The sequence below is a fragment of the Lolium perenne genome, chromosome 6 (genome assembly GCF_019359855.2).
Source record: "Lolium perenne isolate Kyuss_39 chromosome 6, Kyuss_2.0, whole genome shotgun sequence".
NCBI classification, from domain to species: Eukaryota; Viridiplantae; Streptophyta; class Magnoliopsida; order Poales; family Poaceae; genus Lolium; species Lolium perenne.
In genome coordinates, this window is record NC_067249.2 from 185,239,489 (window position 1) to 185,255,511 (window position 16,023).

A 16,023-nucleotide genomic window follows, 5' to 3' on the forward strand; every position below is an offset into this window, starting at 1 on the left:
GCCAGCCTTCGGAGGGGGTTGCTCAAGCCCTGAGCAAGTGCAATGAAGTCCCCGGCCCCGGCCGGGTTCCAATTGCACTCAAGGAGCTCCCTCACCCCAGCCCACATCAGTCTCGCGGTAGGGCAGGTGAAGAAGATGTGGTTGCAGTCCTCCCAGGCACCACAAAGCGCACACAGTCCATTGGACGGTCCATGGCGCTTAAGCAACTGCTCCCCCGAGGGCAGCCGCCCCCTAATCAGTTGCCAGAGGAACACCTTGATCTTCGGTGGAACTCTGGTCTTCCAAACGTCCTTGAACGAAGCAACGGCCGCCCCTTGCGCCAGACGAACATAGACCGAGCTAGTCGAGAAAACGCCCGAAGGCTCTAACGCCCAAGACACCTCGTCTTCCGTATGCTCCGTGGGAAGCCCCTGTACTTCCCTGCAGAGATTGTCCCATTCGACCCGCTGCCGCTGCCCCAATTGGCGTCGGAAGCGGAGGCGCCATTCCCCGGCGCCCGTCGTGCACCCTCGCCCCCTCGAAGGTTATGAACGGGGACTCACAACAGCTAAACAACCTAGGGAATCTCGTCCTTAGTGGACCATTGCCCGTCCACCAGTCCGTCCAGAAGTAAGTCCTCCTTCCGTTCCGCACCCGATGTTTGGCCCCCATTTTGAAATGCCACTTAATCTTTTGTACTGCATTCCAAAATTGGGAGCCATGAGTTGGGACCCCTCCCGCATATAGGTCCCTGCCCCGCAGGTACTTAGCCCTAATTAGGTCTGCCCATAGACCTTCCGCGCCTTGGTACAGCTTCCATATCCATTTGACCATGAGAGCGATGTTCATGGCCTTGGTGTTCATGACCCCCAGGCCCCCCAGCGCCTTGGGTTTACACACCGTGGCCCAATCCACCATGTGATACTTGCGCTTGTCCCCCACGCCTTCCCAGAAAAAACGCGAGCGCGGCTTGTCCATAGCCTTGTGGGTGCCATCGTGCAGCAGGTACATGCTCATGGCGAACAAAGGCAAGCTAGACAAGCAAGAGTTTGTGAGCTCCAGCCTTCCTGCAGCCCCCAGGTACAGGCCCTGCCATGGCTCAACCCTATGTGCCACGACCTCCGGCAAAAACCCCCAATCTGACACCCTCAGCGGCTTATCACTAATCGGCAAGCCCAGATAAGTGATAGGGAATTTGCCAAGACGACAGTTGAGCAGGTTGGCCACCCTTTGTTGTGTGGCCGGGGTGACCCCCATCACCACCACCTCGCTCTTGTCGAAGTTAATCTTCAAACCCGACATATTCTCGAAGCACAGGAGCAGGGTTTTCAGATTAGCAATACCCACCCCTGTGGGTTCCAAAAGGATCATGGTGTCATCCGCATACTGCAGGTGAGTAACCCCTCCCGGGATCAGATGTGACACAAGCCCCCTAACGTGTCCTGCCGCCCTGGCCTTGCAGATGATCGCGGCAAGGCCGTCCACCATAAAATCGAAGAGGATCGGCGAGAGTGGATCCCCTTGCCTCACTCCCCGCGCGTTTCGGAAGAAATGCCCTATTTCCCCGTTAACATTGATCGCAGTCTGGCCACCCCTGACCAGTTGCATCAATCATGCACCATCATGGCGGAGAAGCCTTTCCGCAGGAGGATCTCTTGGAGAAAATCCCAATCGACCCTGTCGTAGGCCTTCTCGAAGTCAAGCTTCAGGAGCAAACCCTTTTGCTTCCTGACGTGCAGCTCATGCACAATCTCATGTAGGGCCAGCGCCCCCTCGTGTAGGCAACGCCCCTTAATAAAGGCCGTCTGACAACGATCGATGACCCTATGCGCAACGGGAGCTAGTCTAATCGCGTAGGCTTTCGCAATAAACTTGAAAATGACGTTAATAAGTGTAATCGGCCTAAACTGTCTAATATGGTCCGCCCCTTTAACCTTGGGGATAAGAGTGATGATCCCATAGTTGAGCCGCGCAACGTCAACCCTCCCTAGGGCAAAGTCGTTGAGAAGCTGCAGGATTGGACCTCGAAGAGTTCCCCAGAACCGTTTGAAGAAGATGACTGGTAGGCCGTCAGACCTGGCGCCGAATCTTGCTTCATGCTAGCCAGAACTTCGTCTAATTCGTCCGCAGTAAAAGTAAGTTCCAGCTCATGGTTTTCCTCCTGGGACACCCTTTGGTTTCCTTCCCAAAGGTTATGTCCCAGGGAGAACCGCCTGGTCTCCCCGACCGATCCCATGAGGCCCTGGTAAAACACATATATGTGTTCCATGAGCCCTTGCTGTTCCTGGACCTCCCCTTGATCCGTGATCAGCCGCGGTATCGAACACTTCCGTCTACGCCCATTCGCGATGGCATGGAAGTAGGCCGTGCAAGAATCTCCCCTGAGAGTCCATTGCACCCTGCTGCGCTGGCGCCAGTAATCCTCAGCCGCCCTGTCCCGGGCCGCTAACTGGTCTTCCAAGTAGTATCTAAGCGCCCAGCCATCCTCATCCAAGCCAGTGGCGTCCGCCACCTTGTCCAACTCAGAGACCTGCAGGAGCAAGCTAGCCCTGAAGTCCCTTTTCTCCTTTCCCAAATTGGCTCCCCATCCCTTGAGGAATTGGCGAGTGTTGCGCGCCACGCACTGCCACTGGTCAATGCAACACCTGTGCGCTCCCCGCGCCTGGATAAAGCTGCCAAGCTTGGCCTTGAGGAGGTCCCCAAAGCCCGGTACACCAAACCACCACGTCTGGAAGAAGAATCTCGGCGGTGGGCGCCTTGTCTCTTCTCCGGTAGATAGTAAGAGAGGCGTATGATCCGAGCCAATCCTCGTAATCGCCGTCAGCGAGCACAAAGGAAACGCCGCCTCCCAGGCCGGCGCCACGAGCACCCGGTCCAAAACACACCGTGTCGGCCGGAGTCGTTTGTTGGTCCAAGTGAAGCGCGCCCCGGTACGCTCCAGCTCGCGCAAGGCCATATTGGCGATCGCCTCATTGAAGCGCCTCACCCTCGACCAGCAGATATTGTCATTACTCTTCTCGTCCGCTGTCCGGATGAGGTTGAAATCCCCGGCAATGACCACCGGAAATTGGCACCCTGCCACCGCGTGGGTAAGTTCTCCCAGAAACTCATCCGTGCGACGATGATCCGCCGGCCCATACACCAGGAAGAAGCACCACTTCATATTGTTCTTCCGTTGGAGTATGGTAGCCGAGATGAAGAAGGTCCCCTGCCTCCAAGCCCCAACATCAAAGCACTCATCACGAAAACCGAGCAGCATACCCCCGGAATGGCCCTCCGCCGGCAGCCAGTTCCAAGCGAACTGTCCCCCGAATTCCAGGCTCCGCAGCTCAGTCGCTGAGAAATCCGCTTTGATAGTCTCCTGAAGCCCAATGATGTCCACCCGTTCCCCTCGGATGTAGGATTTCAGTTGTGTTCGGCGCCCCTGCTCACCGAACCCACGGATATTGTAAATCAGAGCCCTCATTTTGTAACCGTCCGTCGCCCTCTCCCTTTGCGCATTGTGAGCGTGGACCGCCGGCCTTTTCTTCGTGACGGTCTCCCAGTAGTGCACGGCGGGCCCTCCCCGGCCCCGTCCTCTGAACCAGAGTCCGGCCGGACCTCCGGTCGCCCGTCGACCTGCAACGAGTTCTCCCCCTCCCTGTCGGGCTGGCTAGGCCGATGCCCCGGTGATGCCGCCTCCCCGGCGTAAACAAGTATCTAGAATTCTAGACAAAAGGAATGTCGCTTAATTTAGTTCCTATGGCCATGTTGCGTGTTGATTTCACGGGGAACGCTTGTGGGAGTTGGGTTCTTCTCATCCGGGAATCGACGACCGAGGAAAAATCACTCCTCTATGAACTCGGGAGAAATCAGTTATCCTGAACCGGAATGATCCGTCAAGGCCGTAAAGAAGATGTGCATGTAGCGGTCGCCGAGACCGTGAACTTGTGGTTCGAAATAGCCCGCGAGAGGCTCAAAAGTAGTTGCCCCGCCGGCACGGCGGCACCGGCCGGCCTATCCCTCTCGCCCGCGATCTCTTCCTCCTCCCAGCGGCACGAGGAAAATGGCCGAGCAGAGCCGGCTACTATTCCTCCACGGCTCCACCACCCCCACCTCCACTTGTTAAAAGCCTCCCCCGCTCCTCCGCCTCTCCCGCGCGCTATTTATCCGACGCCACCAGCCGCGCTTAAACCCCTTGCGCTCCCACTCCCCTCGCCTACCCTCGCTCTGCTGCTCGACGTGGTAGCCGCCTTGTTCACGCCGGCGTCTTGCTGTGCCCGCGCGCTAGCTTCGGCGCCACCTGGCCTCGACGCGTTCCCTCCGTCGACCGATGGCGGAGGCGGCGCTGGGAGCGCTGTGCCGCGGCGGAGGCTGGTCCTACGCCGCCATCTGGCGCTCCGACCGTCGTGACCCACGGTGAGTGAGACCTCACATAAGCACAAGCTGGTCGTAGATCTACGAGCTTTGGGGTCTCTGCTTGCTAGTAGTGTCTAGTAGCTCACTGGGGGGCTACTTGCCCTTGTTTAGTTGTTTCTCCAGTGATGATTGTGAAAAGATAAGCATGCATACTTCAGGCTCTGAATTTCTTTACAAACTGTTTGGGCAACTTTGCAACACACAGTTTATTTCCTCGGGTTTTTTTTCTCCCAAGCACTGCTCGATCCCAAGATCAAACTCGCGTACCAGTGGCGCTTGTTCCGAAAATGGAACCCTGAAGGTGTACATTGGGATCTCAGGCCTGATTTTTGCATTTTATTCTGGTTAAAGGAAAAAAAGGTTGTCTGAAGACTCTGAACTGAGTAGTTTCTGCCTACTCTGCTCATTTCCTTGCTCTGCCAACAGTGCGCGTACGTACCTTTCAAGAACTTCCTTTACCAAGGAGGTAGTGCAGATCCAACTACCAATCCACTTCTTCTCTTGCTGCTATATATCCGATCTATGCCTGTAAGCTGTAAGCACGCAGGGATACTGTAGAGTATTATTACAGTGCTACTAAGTGCTCTTGTTTTTGAGAAATTTTATAAGGTACCCCCCTACTTCTCAAGTAGCTACTTGGAGAGAGGATAGGACGGGATGCTTGTTATTTTACTGAACGCGTGACACTGATGCTTTCATTTCGTACATGTCTGGACTAAATTAAATGAAATTTAGGGGATATGATTTTTTTTTTTTTTGAGGAAGTTTACAGCAGGAGAGGCTCCTTCTGCGGATATATCAAGAAAAAATAAAGTTACATACTACGAAGTTACATAGCCTAGTGCCCGTGCATTTGGGTCTTCCTGCTGATTTGTCTTATATTTTGGAGAATTCTGCTGATTGAAATACTACAGAACTGCAGTTTTTTTACTGATGGTTTCATTTCGTATACAAGGTTGCTTACGATGGGAGAGTGCCACTGTGAAGATGAAGCCAGAAAAGTTGTTGAAAATATGCTTAATCAGGTCCATGTTGTTGGAGAAGGGTATGCCACAGTGTTTCTTTATGCTCTATTCAGTCAATCCTTTGCAAGTCTTTAGTTTGGTGTCTCTGTTTTTAATGATTTTGTGCCTACTTGTTGCTAAATACGACAACACCAGTCAATTGGGTGAATACTTTCCGAGATTACTTGCTACATATTTTCATGTTAATGTGTTATAAAGTATTTGAGATTACCATATATGGTTTACTCTCCCTGTATCCCCTATACATTTTTGACATTTCATTTTTTTTTTATCTGTACTACTCCGTCTAGTTTTTTTTGCTCTCAACTAGTTGCTCACAATGAGTCGTCTTCTGTTTCAGCATCATAGGGTCAGCTCTTGTAAGTGGGGAGTGCCAATGGATTTCTGATGATATTTCATTTCATTTAGTCCAGCCTTGTAACACAGAAAGCCTAGGCTTATTTCAGGTATGAATTCTTGTTCTCTGTACACATGTGTTTCTGTAGAGGATATTGTTAGAAGTATGTATTACTAAAGGTACCACCTACATGAATCCTCCAAAATAAAGTATAGATAAGGGAAAGACTAGTTTGTCTCAGAATTGCTGTGTGTCAATAAGTGCACATTGGTTATTAAGAACACAAGGGCATATAATTCATGTGTGATCTTTCTGTCCAAACTTCCTTTTAATTTATTACAGAAAATAAGAAGTTTCCTTATTTTAACAGAGGAAGGTTACCTTGTTGTAGGGCTATACTTGGTGGCAACATCAGTTCCTGAGCGGAATAAAGGTTATTCATCTTTCCTTCTTTCCAACGTTCACTCTTAAGCCAGTTGGAGCAGAAATTTCTTAATGATTAACAAAACTATCGATTTGTCACTGAAAACTATACATCCTCAACAGACTATTGCAGTAGTACCTATCCCGGCGCTTGGTGTGGCACAGTTCGGCTCAACGCAAAAGGTTTGTGCTTATAAGTTTCGCTAATGGGACCCTAACAATTATCACTTATGAAACATAATCTTTGTCAGGATATCAGTATGTTGTTGCTGAAAGATTGTTACACTATCCAATTAAACTAAAAGTCCGAACTGATGGAAAGAGACTAGGCAGTGTATTTATATTTAACACTATCCCTCACGTCTAGACTATTTTAGTCCTTAGCGCGGGTTCGATGCATGCTGCAGAATCTTTTTCTTTTGTTTTTAATACTGCGAGAGCAGGCTCTTGACTTGAGACTAAGAAAGATTGCTGCACTAGCCAATTATATCAAAAGTCCATGGAAAAAGACTAGACAGTGTATTTATATTCGTGATATATCATTGGTTCACTGTAAAAGGAACTGCTTGCATGAATTTGTTTGAAGCTGCTATATTTATTTTTTGAAGCTGCAATATTTTTTTTTTGAAGCTGCTATTTTTTTGAAGCTGCTATATTTGACTGAGGCCAATTCTTGAGATATAAATATTTAAGAAACATTTCTTGTTTGGACTGGTATAGCTATGTTAGTTAGTGAACTTGTTTTTTTCCGAAATGGTTAGTGAACTTGTGGGAAGCTATTAGCTATACGTTTCTAAACTTACTCCTTAGCATAAATGTATTATAGCTTTATTCATCAAAACATAACAATTGAATAATTCCTAACGAAATTCAGTTTTCCACATTCACCAGGTATCTGAGAACTTAGAGTTTGTTGACCATGTTAAAGGCACAATTTGTAGAAGAGAAAGGATTTTATGGGATCCTTCAACCAAACATATTCAAGGAGATGATTTCTCTCATATCAGTCAATTTCAACTCAATTCTCTGAGCACGAAAGGTCGTACAGGTATCAACGCTGACACAGAAAACAATAATCTTCTTGAAAACACAGTAAGTATGGAATCTCTTGGGAGTTTAGTAAGTACTTCAAGCAATTACACTCCAAGCTCTTCAAATGGTTTCACCACCTACGAGAGTTGCAACATTCGGAATCCTACTCACATAGTGGCCATGCCAGTGAACTCCAAGTCAATTAATGCGGTCAGAGTATTTCATAATGCCAGCAATTTGATGCAGCACAATAGTGGTTCAGTAAATCCATTGCAAATTCAATCTAGCAAACAGCCTGATTCTACTATAGCAAGTGCAACCACATCTTACTCCAGTTTAAACAATCTTCCTAGAATAGAGCATGAGCTGTCATGCACACCTAACAAGTTAGGATATCGCCTCCAAAGTGAAAAATCATCAAGTTTCCATAATTCATTCTCATCTTGTTATTCTGTTGTTGATGAGCTGAAACCCATGTTATTTGACAACAACGCCTCTCGTGTTGAAAGTAACCTGTTGCAAGAGGTCGACACTACTGGATTTACTTCACAGGCTAATTGTGCAGTCTATGAATTGCCGAATCAAATGTTAGAAGAAACTGCTGCAGGGATTGTAAACACTGGTAGGAAAGGAGAAAATGGAGATACCAGTTTGCTAGACAGTACCGTATTCGATCCCCTCTTGCATGATTGGTGGGATAACAGTGTCCTTCTAGCAGGAAACATTCCACATTTTGGAGCCACTACCACAGTATCTGTTACAGAACAGCTAAATAGTGATCCATTATCAGTTGAAGGGAGGGGGCTGTTTTCAGAAACTGTCCTTGAAGAACTTCTTGGAGCTACTGGCCCTGTTAATACGGATACAACATGTGGCCCTGTTGCGGCTAGCACTGATTCTTTAGCTAACTGTTTCTCAGGCTGTGAATTACCAGGGTACACCCTCCAAGACTCTTACTCAGTGAGCAAGGAACAAGTACCATCATTGAACTTCCCTTCCAGTAGCTACACATCTGAAAATATGCCAAATGGAGCATCAAAGACAATCCCAGTGTCCCTGGCCAATTTATCTATGGATGACTGTTGCAGCTTGAACACTGCAAGTTCCAAGGTCGGACAGGTGACAAATCCCGAGGGCATAAAGGTTATAAAGAAAAGAGTTAGGCCAGGTGAGAGCACACGGCCAAGGCCAAAGGACCGGCAGCAAATACAAGATCGCGTCAAGGAATTGCGTGAGATAGTCCCGAACAGTGCAAAGGTATACTTATTGATCACACCATGTTTCTTTATGTTTAGGCTCATAGAAAATTATTGAGCTTTTTATTGTACACAACAGTGTAGCATCGATGCTTTGTTGGACCGAACAATCAAGCATATGATCTTTCTACAAGGTGTAACTAAGTATGCAGAGAAAATCAAACAAGCTGATGAGCCCAAGGTATGTCATGCTAATGAGAGCATATAAACCATATAAAACTTAAGCAACTCTTGTTAGACTTTCTTGTACTGATTGTACATTCATGTAATTATGTGAAGATGATAAGCAAGGATACTGGTGCGATCTTGAAAGATAATTCAAGTGGTGTTGTCTTGAAAGATAACTCCAGCACTACCAGCAACGGTGGTGCCACATGGGCCTATGAGGTTGCTGGACAGACTATGGTTTGCCCAATAATCGTCGAGGATCTTGCACCACCTGGTCAGATGCTTGTGGAGGTATGGTTCAGAAGCGTTCTACTTTTTTCTTATTCTCCAGTTCAGAAGTGGTCTACTTTTTTCTTTTTCTCCAGTGCAGAGAATGAAAACTTCCTCATTGCTGTTTGACAGATGCTATGTGAGCAACGTGGATTTTTCCTAGAGATAGCAGACACCATACGTGGATTTGGACTGACAATCTTGAAAGGTCTCATGGAGCTCCGTGATGGCAAGATAATGGCACGATTTCTTGTCGAGGTAGGAAAGAAATATGTATTGGGCTCAATTTTTTCTTGGCTTCGTCGTTGTTTTATCCTTTTAATATTATGGCGGCTCCCGATGTTGCAGGCAAACAAGAACGTGACTAGGATGGACATATTTTTGTCACTTGTTCAGTTACTACAACAAAATAGCCTCAATAGATCTTCTGACCAGCTAGCTAAGGTCATTAGCAGCGGGGTTCCATCTTTCGTGGAGCATCAGCAATCTCCAATGTTGATTCCGGTTGGCCTTGCTGAGAGGTGACAGCGAACACTAAATTTGGAGATCGTATTAGGGGATATCAATTGGAGCCATTCAGAGTACTCATGCTTGATGTTGACTGTCAGGCGTTGTTGGGATCATGTTAGTGACAAACGTACAGTGTCGTGAATGTGTATTGCGTTATGAAGAAAAGTTCTCGTTTTCTTTTTGTCAATTATATGTACATGTTCTTTTCTTAGAAACGTCAAATTAGTTCTCTTTTTTTTTACCCGAACACTTTGCGTTAATGTATTGTGTTGCGTGTAGTGAACTAGTGATGAGTGATTTTTTCGACAAAAAAGGTGGCTTGTGGAGACTTTGTACTTTGTGCAATTTTTAATACTCTATAGGAAAAAAAGTATACTTTGTAATGTGTACTCTATTTTCATATGCCGTACTTTTCTGTTTTGTTCCGTACTTAGCAGAAACGAACAGGAAAGAGAGAAAATGGGCCGGATGGGAATTTAGATAGTTAGATGGTGTTTGGCAGGGGGATTTAAATGTAGATTTTGCGATGAACTGGAAACAATTCATCATTTTTTTTTTCACTTGTTCAGCTGCATCATATATGTGGAGTGTGGTGAGTAGAACTATAGGAGTTAACACCAGACATGGGAATTTTACGCAATATTTTAGGTGGATTGCTACAATTTTTTCCTGAAAAGACAAACCTTCATGTTGTTGGTCTGTCTGCTTTGTGTTGGGCCGTTCAGAAATTGAGAAACAACGAGGGGACCTGACCTACGAACCCCTCCTTAGGGTTAGGCGCTCGCGCCGCTGGCCCTAGGCGCGCCCCTCCCCTCCAAGACGGCGGCTTTCATCCTCATTCCCCATCTGCTCCAGCTGCATCGGGGTTGCGGTGTATGGCCGAGCGAATGTCCTGCTCGGCGGTGGCCGATGCTGATCACGGTGACGCATGAGGGCACCGTTCCGTTGCTGAAGGTGTGGTCATCGCCTTCACCACGCCTTCCTTTACCTCTGATGCCAGGGGAAACCCTAGGTCCGATTCACCGGACCAAGCAGCAGTGGCGCCAAGGTGTCGTTATCTTCTTCAAGACGTCGTCTAGGCCAGCGAGGAGGGACCGATGCGGCTTTCGGAGTCTGGGGTTGGTGATCTTCTACAGGTGGTGGCCGCAGCCCAAGGCTTGCGTTTCCGGGGCGCAATGTAGGACGTGGCAGACGCTCCGTTCGTTGTCTTCCCCAAGTCTGTCAAGACCTTGCCTTCTCCTCGCCGACTCCTCTAGGCGCATGAGTGGAGGTATGTTGGCCCAGGTTGCCTTGGAGTCGAGGTCGAGTCGGTGTTGTCTTGCTTGGTTCAGACTCGGTCCTGAAGCTGTGTGCTCCTCTTCTCGCCATTCGTGGTAGAATGTTGAGCAGGAAGAGTCGTTTATCATCGGGTTTGTTGAGGTGTGTTGTTTGCCGCTTGGTGTTGTACCATGCTGTGACATTGTATTGTGGAGTGGAGTTGTAGCGCTCTTAGCTTTGTTTCAGCCGTCTTGGCATTTCTTCTGTATGATTGATACACCTTCCAAGCTGTATTCTCAAAAAATAAATTGAGAAACAAAGCATGGTTTAAATTTAAAATTATTAAGACTACGCGGAGATTATATGTTATGCAAGTCTTTTATGAATACTGGGTGCGGTTACAACAGGAAGTTGATAAGAAAGATATTTTAGCATGTGCAAATGCTCTTCAGCGAATGGCGTTGTCCCACCAGACATCTACATAAACATCGACATTGAGAAGGCTTGACCCTCCGAGTTCGATGATGGATGATCAGGAGGATTAGGTGGTGGCCGGCCTTAAGATGAAAGTTTCTTGGGTTTTTTTTTTGCAGGGGAAAATTTTCTTGGGTTGTTCCAAGACAATCTAGAGTTTGGGCTATGTACTTCTAGTCGGTTCCAGTTTATGTTTTCTGATAGGGACGTGCTACGCATCGGTTCGGCTGATATTGGATGGAAAATCGATCGTCAGGGCACCGTCCGATGGCACCGCATGGGGCAGTATGTTCGTTGGATTCTGAGCCTCATCAGATGTTGCTTTCGCGTGCGCAGGTAGCCAGGACCACAAAACGTGACTGCCATGTGACCGGTCGCTTTCACGCTGTTGAGACTTGACATGCTACGCATTCTGACTTTTCTTCGATGGTTGGAGCCATCCTTGCATGCAGGTGCATGTACTAGCTTAATTTAGGTTGGTCCTACTCCTAGTTGTTGTTGCGTGCTCACATTTGTTTCCCTCCACGTATAATACTTGTCTAGAGTACTACTTGCTTCACAACTAGTTACATGTAAAATTATAGCAACAGTAGTGACTATTTCAAGGCTTCAAAATCATAAAGAATAAAAATGCTAATCATGCTCTTAAACTACTTCATTTCCTCATTAAAAGTTCTAGGAAAATATGACACTATAGTTTATCTCAGGGGTCGGAGCGAAGAGTATTACAACAAAAAATCATCGCACCACGTATAAAAGTGTATACTATTACAACATTATTGTAAAAGTTTTTTAAAAAATGTAACGCTACACAAAATGGTTAAGCAACAACCTTTTTGTTGTAGTTTGATTCACAACAAAAACATCCAAGAGTTATAACAAAAAACATAAACTATTTTAACAAAAATAATTTGTTTGTACCAATGGAAAAAGTAGCTAAACAACACTTTTTTCTACAAATTGATTTACAATAAAAATCACCAACAATACCAATAAAAATTATAAGTGATTACAATAAAAAATTAGGTGTTTGAAAATAATACTAAACTGGTTAAGCAATAACTTGTTTGATTCAAAATTATCTACAATAAAAATCAACAGGTGTTCCAACAAAAATCAAATAGGTTTGCAACATTTCAAAAAATCTGAGGGAAAACAACTTTTTGCAAGCTCATAGAAAACAACATCTTATGTATACTTTCACAACAAACATCATACACAGTTGTTACATTTTGAAATCACTTCTATAACATCAAAAAAGCTAAGGGAGAATACTTGTAGCGAACACCTAGATACATTGCAACATCTCGTGTGTATATTCACAACAAAAGGGCTATGCGTTTTCTACAATTCTAACACATGTATGCAACATTTCGAAAATTCACGGAAAACTTAGATGTAACATCATCCATGATGGATTAGAGATCTCATCGGTTCGGCATTGCCGACCTCAAGTCCAGCTCAGCGGATCCCATAGGGACTGGATAAGGCGACATTGGTTTGGTTTCCGATGGTATGCCATCTTCTTGAGCTTATAACAACAAAAAAGTGTGTATGCAGTATTACAGCGAAATAGTCACAACAAAACAATCCAGCATTGGTAGTTGTCCCTTGAAGCATCGGTGCTTGCAGTCAGCGGCCTCGTAAGATCGGCAGCGGCGACGTATCGACCTTGCAATGTCAAATCGCTGGCCCTTTAAAACATCGATGCCGATTTGCAGCAACCAAATTTATCGGGCAAACTAGCTTGCAGGAGACGATGTATTAACTTGTAGCCAAACAACTGCCATGAAAGAACAAGCCTTAACAAGTTAAGAAATACTACCTCCGTTCTTTTTTAATCGACGCACAGAGTAGCATGTGCATGCACGTATCGTACCTGCTGCTAGCGTCGATTAATTTGGACCAGAGGTAGTAGTCAGGGACGGAGCCAGAAAAGTAACACAAGGGGGGCCAATTGCATGTAAACTTTATTGGAGGGGGCTATATATGTAAATTTAGGAAACTTGCAGATCAAATATATAGATTAACCAGAATTTTTTAACAAAAACAATTACCATGAGGGGGCCATGGCCCCAGCCAGCTGCGGTGACCCAGCATACCACTGCATGTTGTAGTATACAAGTCGTTGATATGATCTTTGCGAAGGGACTTCTTCACAATTTGCCATATCCCTCAGAGTGGTACAACAGAAACATTGCAGGTCATAACACTCCATACTTTATTACAAACATTGTCTTAACAAGTTGGTATTCTCACAGGTCCTATGAGAACACCCTAAGATACTACTTAAGTACGATTACAACTCATAACAAATATAAAGAGAGCTCAACAACTTATTTAGGTAAGTTCTACGTTGCTCGGCTCTATGATGCTAGGGTATGTCACTACTCCTCCACCTCCGTGTCATCTGGTCCGTAGATTATCCCATAGTCTACGCCTTCCACTCCGCCGGTAAGATCAGGTTCTTCGTAGACCAGCTCGTAACTTCCTTCTGGTGCTCCATCGTTGATGGCCTCCACTTCCGGATCACAGTCTAGCAAGGGTGTCGAAAGAAAGTGAGTACAGGGGTACTCAGCAAGTTCTAAAAGAGTAAAAAGGTGTTTGATGCACTAGCTACGACCATTGATCAGGAAATCGCAGGTCAATGCATGTTTTGCAATCATTTCTTCAAAAGGTTGCTTTTATTATGAAAACTATGCCCGTCAGTCTTCACAGGTTGACTAGAACTTCGTAGAGTTCCTTTCCAGCTGCTGTCATAGCTCCCTTCCCGGAACAAGGAGTGACAGCCACAATTTGATACACTCTGCAGAGGTGTGTTACTTTTCCCACAAGAGATCTCACCCTTTTTGCCATCCGCAGGGACTTGCCCCCGTTCACACTTCCTTTGGTGTGAGGCCAGGTATAAAGATCCAAGCCCACACCGCCTTCTCCACGACTGCAAACCCACCCTTTTGTCCAACCGTACATCCCCAGTAGACTTCCCCCGATAATACGGCTTTACTCACGGTGTACTCCGGACAATCCTTCATAGATGGTAGAGCTTATCATCACTAATGGATGGGGATTTAAAAGGATATCCCAACCTATTGCGGAAGTGCCTCCAACACCCCACCGGCTCTACCAATCCGTTGGCGTGCAGAAGGGAAAAGATACGGCTGGCTTCTCCAGAGCCATTATAGATCTCATGGTCAACGCGATTTGTACGGCGCTAGAATCACTGGACGGCATTGGTAATTAATCCTAGGGTGATATAACCCATTGCAATGGAACCTCCACCATATCAACACATACCATGGTTCCATTGCCAGCCACATAGTCATATTCATAGTTGGAAAGTAACATTTCATTTGCGATGCAGGAATGATAAGTATATAGCTTTGCATTAAAGTAGTAGAAAATACTCAAGTTGACATGAGCAAGGGTGAACTTGCCTGTGGACTCGAGATAGTGCGCTTCAATGCGCTTGATGGAACCTGGACCTCGGGTTCTCAGAAGAAGCATCATTGTCCGGTAAGGACAATGTTATAAAATCCAAATAATGCAATCATGGATGTATTATTTTATGTTGGATTCCTTTACCCCGCTGAGTTATATCCATTTAGGGTTGCGTTTAAGATTTATGTCTTCGACAGTAATTTACAATTGATTTAAAAGTATTAATCATTGTAATTCACACAAAGTATAACAATTCAAAGTAAAACTATTTTACTTGATGATTTCCTTAGTCATTCCAAAAATAATTTGAAATTATAGAGTTACCTCTATAGCTTTTGGAATAAAAAGGAATATAGTATTTTTCTTGGAAAAATACCCTTTTCAATAGAAATGACTTGGAATATTAGAATTTCATTTTGAAATGTTTGAAAATAAGTATTTGAACTTATTTGAGATTTTTCCTTGAATTTTTAAATACAAGGAAATAATAGTTTAAAATTCCAAGTTATTATTTAAATTCTGAAAATTCATAATTTTGAATTTGTTTCATAAATTCCATTTCATATTTTATTCTTGTTAAGGTTTATTTTTCATTCATTAATCCAATTTTTAATGGATTTTTAGAGTTGTATTTGATTAGTTAAAATTTGGTAAAGTTTTGGCTTTTTATTAAATGTTAAAAGACTAAAATACCCCCCTGGACCTTATTGGGCCCAGCCCAATAACCTAAGCCCATGGGACAGCCCACTAAGGCTTGCCCTATAGCGGCTCGGTGGAGCCGAACGGCCCACCGCTCTCACTCACTCGGCCCTCTCTCGCTTTTCGTATCTAACCCTAGCCTCTCGCGACGCTCTGGCGATGGCGTCGCCGCCATGGCCGCCGCCTCGCTCCGGCCATCGCCGTGCTCCTCCGCCGTAGCCACCTACCGAACTAGAACCGCCGCGTGCAGATCTATCGATCTGTCCGCGTAGTTTTCCCCTTCTCTTCCTCTCCTGGCGAATCGCCTCCGTTCTGGATCTCGCGGAGATTCGCTTCGACGAACTCCGGCGAGCGCTCGTCCTCGCCGACGATGGGTGTGCTCCTGGGTTGACCTGGCGCGGGTGCTGCTCGCAGTACTCGTGCCGTCGCCTCAGGTGCTTCTGCTACGGTGGTGCTGGGTTCGTGTTTGGGTTCGCCGGCGTAACGTCGGCGCCTACCCTGGACTCGCAGCTGTTAGGGCCGCGCGAGCACTGCCTCGCCATGCCCTAGCTTCTGCTTCCAGGCGCAAGTAAGTGTTGCATCTCCTCCTGCTCTTCTGTGCGCCTCCCTTGCCACTGTTCTTCTTCCTCATCATGCTCTGTTGCTCTCTGGTGATCCTGTGATCACGCAGAGCCATGCTATTGCTGCGCAATTTTCCTGTGCTTCTGTTTACTGCAAGCTCATGACCCAATTACCATTTACATCATCGGCACATGCT

General features: G+C 46.2%; 2 protein-coding genes across 2 annotated transcripts; one reads left to right on the forward strand and one right to left on the reverse strand.

The window, feature by feature from the left end:
* Nucleotides 1-1,586: 1,586 nt before the first annotated feature.
* LOC139832574 (uncharacterized) lies at nt 1,587-3,445 on the reverse strand. Its single transcript, XM_071822360.1, has 2 exons — nt 2,023-3,445; nt 1,587-1,837 (listed from the first exon to the last, which is right to left on the reverse strand). Exons 1-2 carry the CDS (start codon nt 3,443-3,445, stop codon nt 1,587-1,589), a joined length of 1,674 nt encoding a protein of 557 aa, XP_071678461.1.
* Nucleotides 3,446-3,941: 496 nt separating this feature from the next.
* LOC127306705 (transcription factor bHLH157) lies at nt 3,942-9,639 on the forward strand. The gene is made up of 10 exons (XM_051337393.2): nt 3,942-4,377; nt 5,333-5,422; nt 5,743-5,848; nt 6,131-6,172; nt 6,286-6,345; nt 7,054-8,451; nt 8,530-8,631; nt 8,730-8,909; nt 9,021-9,146; nt 9,237-9,639. The coding sequence occupies exons 1-10, from the start codon at nt 4,292-4,294 to the stop codon at nt 9,411-9,413; spliced, it is 2,367 nt and encodes a 788-aa protein (XP_051193353.1). The 5' UTR covers nt 3,942-4,291; the 3' UTR covers nt 9,414-9,639.
* The last annotated feature ends 6,384 nt before the right edge of the window (nt 9,640-16,023 follow it).